At 52.2% G+C, this 8,624-nt stretch overlaps 1 protein-coding gene across 2 annotated transcripts in view; it reads right to left on the reverse strand.

Annotated features, from left to right (window-relative positions):
• POLRMT (RNA polymerase mitochondrial) overlaps positions 1-7,291 on the reverse strand; it is a 35,032-nt gene extending 27,741 nt beyond the window's left edge. The window contains exons 1-3 of one of the 2 annotated variants that reach the window (XM_038384239.2): positions 7,075-7,291; positions 5,831-5,923; positions 4,042-4,814 (exon numbers count right to left, since the gene is read on the reverse strand). In XM_038384239.2, the coding sequence (XP_038240167.2) occupies positions 4,042-4,814; positions 5,831-5,923; positions 7,075-7,276 (1,068 nt within the window). In that variant the 5' untranslated portion in view covers positions 7,277-7,291. Of the gene's footprint in view, positions 1-4,041; positions 4,815-5,203; positions 5,321-5,830; positions 5,924-7,074 lie in introns of those variants that run through there. The other variant, XM_038384241.2, reaches the window with a different exon arrangement.
• Between the last annotated feature and the right edge of the window lie 1,333 nt (positions 7,292-8,624).

Raw genomic sequence — 8,624 nt, forward strand, 5'->3', positions numbered from 1 at the left:
CTCTTCCAGATTAAACCTGATTCGTTCTGAACCCAGCCACTGAATGGTTCCACCATCGAATGGCTCCGAGGGGGCCTGCATGAGCCAGTGTGGTGGGTCTCAGACCAGTCCCAGTGGGCATTACAACTGGCAGCAACCCACAAACCTCCATCCCAAGTGGCCCCATTCTGGGCCCCAGTGGTGACAGACTGAAAGGGCATTGGAGCCCTGGTTCCCCTCTCACCCCTTCCAGTCCAGTCAGAGCTGAGACACATTGAGTGGCTGTTTTCAGAGTAGCAGCCGTGTTAGTCTGTAGTCGCAAAAAGAAAAGTTTCAGAGTAGCAGCCGTGTTAGTCTGTATTCGCAAAAAGAAAAGGAGTACTTGTGGCACCTTAGAGACTAACAAATTTATTAGAGCATAAGCTTTCGTGAGCTACAGCTCACTTCATCGGATGCATTTGGTGGAAAAAACAGAGGAGAGATTTATATACACACACACAGAGAACATGAAACAATGGGTTTATCATACACACTGTAAGGAGAGTGATCACTTAAGATAAGCCATCACCAGCAGCAGGGGAGGGAAAGGAGGAAAACCTTTCATGGTGACAAGCAAGGTAGGCTAATTCCAGCAGTTAACAAGAATATCAGAGGAACAGTGGGGGGGTGGGGTGGGAGGGAGAAATACCATGGGGAAATAGTTTTACTTTGTGTAATGACTCATCCATTCCCAGTCTCTATTCAAGCCTAATAAGCGATGGTCACATAAACACCACCCTATATCGGAAACCTACTGACCGCTATTCCTACCTACATGCCTCTAGCTTTCATCCAGATCATACCACTCGATCCATTGTCTACAGCCAAGCGCTACGATATAACCGCATTTGCTCAAACCCCTCAGACAGAGACAAACACCTACAAGATCTCTATCATGCATTCCTACAACTACAATACCCACCTGCTGAAGTGAAGAAACAGATTGACAGAGCCAGAAGAGTACCCAGAAGTCACCTACTACAGGACAGGCCCAAGAAAGAAAACAACAGAACGCCACTAGCCATCACCTTCAGCCCCCAACTAAAACCTCTCCAACGCATCATCAAGGATCTACAACCTATCCTGAAGGACGACCCATCACTCTCACAGATCTTGGGAGAGAGACCAGTCCTTGCTTACAGACAGCCCCCCAATCTGAAGCAAATACTCACCAGCAACCACACACCACACAACAGAACCACTAACCCAGGAACCTATCCTTGCAACAAAGCCCGTTGCCAACTCTGTCCACATATCTATTCAGGGGATACCATCATAGGGCCTAATCACATCAGCCACACTATCAGAGGCTCGTTCACCTGCGCATCTACCAATGTGATATATGCCATCATGTGCCAGCAATGCCCCTCTGCCATGTACATTGGCCAAACTGGACAGTCTCTACGTAAAAGAATGAATGGACACAAATCAGACGTCAAGAATTATAACATTCAAAAACCAGTTGGAGAACACTTCAATCTCTCTGGTCACTCGATCACAGACCTAAGAGTGGCTATACTTCAACAAAAAAGCTTCAAAAACAGACTCCAACGAGAGACTGCTGAATTGGAATTAATTTGCAAACTGGATACAATTAATTTAGGCTTGAATAGAGACTGGGAATGGATGAGTCATTACACAAAGTAAAACTATTTCCCCATGTTATTTCTCCCACCCCACCTGCCACTGTTCCTCAGATGTTCTTGTTAACTGCTGGAAATAACCTACCTTGCTTGTCACCATGAAAGGTTTTCCTCCTTTCCCCCCCCTGCTGCTGGTGATGGCTTATCTTAAGTGATCACTCTCCTTACAGTGTGTATGATAAACCCATTGTTTCATGTTCTCTGTGTGTGTGTATATAAATCTCTCCTCTGTTTTTTCCACCAAATGCATCCGATGAAGTGAGCTGTAGAAAAAGAAAAGGAGTACTTGTGGCACCTTAGAGACTAACAAATTTATTTGAGCATAAGCTTTCGTGAGCTACAGCTTACTTCATCAGATGCATTTGGTGGAAAATACAGTGGGGAGATTTATATAAACACACAGAGAACATGAAACAATGGGTTTTATCATACACACTGTAAGGAGAGTGATCACTTAGGTCACACTGGAGACTGGGAGCGGCTGGGTCATTACCCCTCCCCCCGCTGGTAATAGCTCACCTTAAGTGATCACTCTCATTATAGTAAAAAGAAAAGGAGTACTTGTGGCACCTTAGAGACTAACAAATTTATTAGAGCATAAGCTTTCGTGAGCTACAGCTCACTTCATCGGATGCATTTGGTGGAAAAAACAGAGTTTTTTCCACCAAATGCATCCGATGAAGTGAGCTGTAGCTCACGAAAGCTTATGCTCTAATAAATTTGTTAGTCTCTAAGGTGCCACAAGTACTCCTTTTCTTTTTGCGAATACAGACTAACACGGCTGCTACTCTGAAACCTCTCATTATAGTGTGTATGGTAACACCCATTGTTTCATGTTTTCTATGTATATAAATCTCCCCATTGTATTTTCCACTGAATGCAGCCGATGAAGTGAGCTGTAGCTCACGAAAGCTTATGCTCCAATAAATTTGTGAGTCTCTAAGGTGCCACAAGTACTCCTGTTCTTTTTGCAGATATAGACTAACACAACTCCTACTCTGAAACCAGCTTGAGTTAATTACTCCCAAGGTTAAAAAAAAAAAAATCTAGTTTTGTCCAATTTAAATTGAATTTTTTTGATTTTACTATTTAAATTAAGGAGTACTTGTGGCACCTTAGAGACTAACAAATTTATTAGAGCATAAGCTTTCGTGAGCTACAGCTCACTTCATCGGATGCTTTGTTTTCTTTTTAAAAATAAACCTGTTTAAAATTAAAACTGAATTTAATACAAAATATGTTAAGGCCTGAATTTACTATAATCTCTTAAAATATTTAAATAGGAAATAAATATGCTAAATCCATGAGCCTCTATCAGAAATTTTGAGTGAAAGGCTGCTTTTCTATATAAAGAAAAAAGTAGGAGGGGAACATCTGACTTTTTTGGTCAAACTTTAAAAATATGGCAAAATAAGTCTATCCTGTATCAAGGGCTTGTTTTATTTAATGAAAATGAATTTGATATGCTGTTGTGTATGTTTAATTAAATTTCAGTTATCATCCTAACGCAGCTTGACACAAATCATGAGCAAAAAGTTGATTATCTAGTAAATAAGCAATGCATCACTTTTCTAACATACTAAAAACATACAATTAATTAATAAGAATCTGAAAATATGTTATATAATTGATTAGATAAACATGTATCATTATAGCGTACCCACCTAGGTAGCAAAAAGATGTACAAAATCTAGTGTCAAGGCTCTATTTTGTTCTCAATTAGAATGTTTTAATGGTTATATCAAGCAATGAGAATGCACCTTTCTTTAGAAGAAAGAAAAGGAGTACTTGTGGCACCTTAGAGACTAACAAATTTATTAGAGCATAAGCTTTCGTGAGCTACAGCTCACTTCATCGGATGCATTCCAATGAAGTGAGCTGTAGCTCACGAAAGCTTATGCTCTAATAAATTTGTTAATCTCTAAGGTGCCACAAGTACTCCTTTTCTTTTTGCGAATACAGACTAACACGGCTGCTACTCTGAAACCTTTCTTTAGAAAATAACTGAAGTACAAACGGAAAAGTTGATTAAAATTGATGATTTAAATCGAGACTTCCCACTTGATGATTTAAATCAATCCCCCCCGATTGCACCATTTCAATAATGAATAAATATGATCAAATGGCTCAGAAAACTCCACCCTGAGAAACACGCCATCCCCTGTTCAAAACAGACGCGTAGGCCTGGCTCAAGGGTGCGAGCTGAAACGAGATGCAATCATGCCTGGGCTGGGCTCCCTGCAGGGATCGAACCTGGGACCTCCAGATATAAAAGCATGCAACTACAGCTTGTGTCATTAGCTCAAACATCTGCGTGTGCTGCGGCTACTGGAGGAGGAGCGCCCCCATCACAGCAGCCGGGGTTACCGGGATAAGGTACCTTTTTAGCCCAGCCGTGCATGAGGATGTCATACATCTTGATGCCCAGCAGCTTCCTCCTGGCATGGGAGCGGTGATAGAACATCAGGCACTGCTGGGCCCTCTCGGGCTGGCGGAGGAAGAGGCAGCTCTCCAGGAAGGACATGATGATGAGCTGAATGCTCCCATACTTGTTGCCCTCCTTGTCTTCCAGTCGCGGCCTGGGTTCCCACTGCACCATCGGCCCTTCTAACTCCCCCATCTCGGGCAATTCCTCCAGTCTGCTGCATTCATATCCCTGCTCAGCACAGGGGCTGGAAGGGGAGCCCAGTTTGGGAGAGCCCCGGGCAGGAGCCACCGCAGCCCTGGGGCTTTCACGGAAGGTCTTGGATTTGCCAGATACCTTTGGATTTGTCCCTCCCTTTGGGGGAACGGCTTTGGCCCGGCCTTGGCTCTCTTTGGCTCCAGCTGCCTTGCCCGGCTCCAAGACTGGCGTGCTAGTTCGTTCTGCACCAGGGAGTGAGGCAGCCGAGGAGAATTTCTGCTCCAGCTTCAACTGTCTCTTATGCTTGATCCATTTCTCCTTTTTCAGCTTTTCAACCCAGCGGCTGGGCTGGGATGGGCCCCCGGAAGAGGAGACGCCCCCCTCCCTGACTTTCGGAGCAGGCTCCTTCCCTGCTGGGCTTGGTGCAGGACGCTGGAAGCTGCTCTTCTGCAGTGGGGCAACGTCCACTCGGTCGACTGTCACCACTGAGACGTTATCAGCCTGGAGCTGCTTGACGCGAGCCTCCAGCACTGCCAGAGAAAACATGCCAGAGGGCGAACAGGGAATTAAAGGGAACATGGTCACTGCAGACAGTCTTCCATCCACGTCTCTCCCACACCAATCAAGCATCTCATCGCTCCCCACACACCCCAGCTTCTTAGCTTGACACTCTTCTTTGACACGAGTAAGTTATCCCTCCCCACCTCAGTGAGGCGAGTGTGATCCCCAGCTCCCATTGAAGGAAAGTGACTTGGCCAGAGTGCCCCAGTGGGCAAAGGCAGATGGCCTTGACCCCCTAGAGCGGTGTTTCCCAGCAATGGGTCCTGCCTTACCAGGGGGTGGCTGGAAGGTTGCCACATCCAGAGCCAGATTAACCCATCACTGGGCCTTGATTTAGGCAAGCCCACCTTGCACTCACCCTGCAGTGGCAGCTCCTGTCCTGTGGGGCTAGGCCAAACCTGAGCGGCACTGCAACCCCCCATGCCAGGTCAGGATGCCTGGAGCAGGGAGCCAGGCCCAGCCCCGCAGCTGCTGCTGTGGGGGAAGCAGAGGGGGAATGAGGGGCAGGTTTGCTCTCCAACCCCCACCCTGGGGGCTCCCCTCCACACCAGGCCAGGATTAGGGTTGCAAGGCTGGGGCTGCATATAAGTAATGGTGGGTCACAAAAAAAAGACCAAATACAGTTGGTGGTTTGCCGTATCAAACATTTGGGAACCACTGCACTACAGGAAGCATTCGCAACCACCCTCCCACTCCTTACGGCTAGATGGGAGGGCTCCCCAACCTTTGCCCCACTGTAACTTGGGGTCAGAGCAGGGAAGAGGCTGAGAACCCCTGCAGCGTAGCGCACCTCAAACCTGACATCACTGTATGGGCTGGCCAGCAGGTGGAATTGGCTGAAGGATCCTTCCCACTGCCACAGGGGCATTTTCCCCCAAGCTACGGGTCTGCACATAAACCCCACTCACCAGGAAACCCAGACAGCTCGGGGGGAGACTCTTATGGGAACAGATGCCTTTGGTTCTCCCCCGCGTTTCCGACTTACCCTCCAGCAGCTCAGCCCTCCCACAGGCGCCTCTCCTCCTGGCCTCCTCCTTTGCGCTGGCTGAGGAGTAATTTCTCATCACAGTCCATCTTTCTGCAGCGAAAAGGGCCAATGAGGGCGAGGTGGAAGAGATGGATGGAGTCACTGCTCTACCCACGAGATGACCTCTGGGGGTCCCTTCCCGGCCAGCATTTCAGGGATTCGCTGTACGCCCCTTCGAACATGGCTGGGTGGAGGCACAGCTCAGACACGCGCACACTGAGGCCCCCCGGTCCATGCACGTGCCTCCCTGGGCATCGAGAAGCCCCAGCAGCACGGGGACAGGACAGCGGCTGCAGCAGCTGAGTGGAGAACCAGCCTCCCGGGCTGCTCCCCAAAGGACCCTGCCGCTTCGGAGGAAGGGGAGCCCCTTCCCCATTATGGGGACTGTGCAAAGGAGACTGAAAACTGCCCGACCCCCGAGGAGCAGCTCGTGCCCCAATCACAGACCCCGTCCCCAGCATGGCTATCAATGAAGGGATGGGATAACGGGGGGGAGAGGGGGTGATCCCCCCAGTGCTGTGCAGGGGCAACGGGGAAAGGGGCAGGGACTCTGTGGCCCCCGTTGTCTTCTATACCTGGGATTTGGAAACACACCTTCACTGCGCTGCTGAGAGGGAGGGGGGGGTCAGCCGCCCCCGGCTCCGTGCCCGTTGGGGGGGGAGGGGACATGGCGGGGCTCATCCCCCTCCCCGGCTCCGTGCCCGTTGGGGGGGGAGGGGACATGGCGGGGCTCATCCCCCTCCCCGGCTCCGTGCCCGTTGGGGGGGAGGGGGCACGGGGGGGCTCATCCCCCTCCCCGGCTCCGGGCCCGTTGGGGGGGGCAAAGGGGGGGCTCCGTGCCCATTGGGGAAGGCGCGGGGGGCTCCGTGCCCGTTGGGGAGGGCGCGGGGGGCTCCGTGCCCTTGGGGGGGAGGGGGCACGGGGGGGTTCATCCCTCTCCCCAGCTCCGTGGCCGTTGAGGGGGGAGGGGGCGCGGGGGGGCTCCGTGCCCATTGGGGAGGGCGCGGGGGGCTCCGTGCCCTTGGGGGGGAGGGGGCACGGGGGGGTTCATCCCTCTCCCCAGCTCCGTGGCCGTTGAGGGGGGAGGGGACGCGGGGGAGGGGGCGTGGGGGGCTCCGTGCCCGTTGAGGGGGGAGGGGCGCGGGGGGGCTCCGTGCCCGTTGGGGGGGGAGGGGGCGCGCTCAGTCTGGACCCGCCGTTACCTGGGCCCCGCAGCCAGCCCGGCCCCCGGCCCAGCAGCGCCGCCCGCAGCCTCAGCACCCGCCACATGCCCCCGGCCACGCTAGGCCCCCATCCCGCCCTCCCTGCGCTCAGCGCCGCCGGCTCCACCGCGCACGCGCCGGCCGCCCCGCCCGGCCCGCCGGGGGCTGTAGTTCGCCGCCCCACGGCACCGCGGAACTCCATCTCCCGGCGTGCACCGCGCCGCGGCAGAGACCCGGCGGGGCAGTCTCCGGCGCTGGAGACTCCAACTCCCAGGATGCAGTGCAGGGTCGGGGCGCCCTTTGGCTCCCTCTGGTGGCCAGAGCTGGCAGCGCAGGGCACTGCCTGTGACCCTCTCCCATGGCAGCTGCTGCTGCCTCCCGTCCTCTGCCCGTGTCCTCCTGGAGCTTTGAGATCCTGGCATGGCTGGTGCTGCTCGCAGGGCAGTCACGGTTCCTGCTTGCTTCCCTGCCCTCTCCCCCTCCGTCGCCCTCCTCCTAGGTCTGGGCTCCTCCTCCTTTGATTCGTTTCGCTCTCACCCTCCAAGGCCGGCCCACGGGAGCGCCGGGCATCCTAGGCAGGTCGCTTCAGTTAAAATCAGGGGTTGTAGTTCCATTAGCTACAAGGGAAGAGGGCAGGCCCCTGGCTTGTAAAATCCTCCACTTCCAGCCCCCTCTGCCCATGTAGCACCAGGCCTCGCCAATATCATTGGTGCAAGAGCCTGCTCCTTGGCAGCCCCTGCTTCTCTCCCATCCCATCCTCTGCTTCACTGGCTCTCTGCCTTGCCAAGGCCTCATATCAAGCTGGTATTTAAATCTAGAGCTGGACGTTTACACCTGTTCCAGCAGAGGGCGCACACACCCTCTCCCTCTGCCCAGGGCCACAGACTCCCATTGGTTTTAATAGGCTTTGGCCCTGAGGATCTCAAAGCACTTTGCAAACCCTAGAGGAGGCAGTGTAGTCCATAGCACACTGGGCTGAAAATCGAGTGCTCTGGGTTTTGTTTTGGGTTCTGCCGCTAACTTGCTGTCTGTCCCTGAGCGAGCTGCTTCCCCTCTTTGGGCCTCAGTTTCCCTGTCTGAAAAATGAGGGACGATGAAGCTGACTCAGCTCTGAGAGCCAAATACTACACTTTCATAACTCCTGGTGATGTAGGTCAGAGCTATCAGAAATTTTACAGAAGTGTCGGAAGTGTGCAAGTGACTGCACCAAGGACAGGGCAACAGGCACGCCCATGATTGGGCACACATGATCCCAAACACACTCACAGTCATGCACATACACACACATACACACGCAGGCACACATGCACAAACATGCACTGACAGACAAATATGCACATGCACACACATGCATGTGCACACATATATGCACACACATAAACTCAGATATGCACACAAACACCCACACAAATGCAAACATGCATACACACACATACATGCACACACAAATGCAAACATGCATACACACACATACATGCACACACATGCAAACACATACACCCGCATGCACACACCCACACAAACGCACACACGCATGTACACACACAAAC

The sequence above is a fragment of the Dermochelys coriacea genome, chromosome 25, assembly GCF_009764565.3.
Source record: "Dermochelys coriacea isolate rDerCor1 chromosome 25, rDerCor1.pri.v4, whole genome shotgun sequence".
Lineage (NCBI taxonomy): Eukaryota > Metazoa > Chordata > Testudines > Dermochelyidae > Dermochelys > Dermochelys coriacea.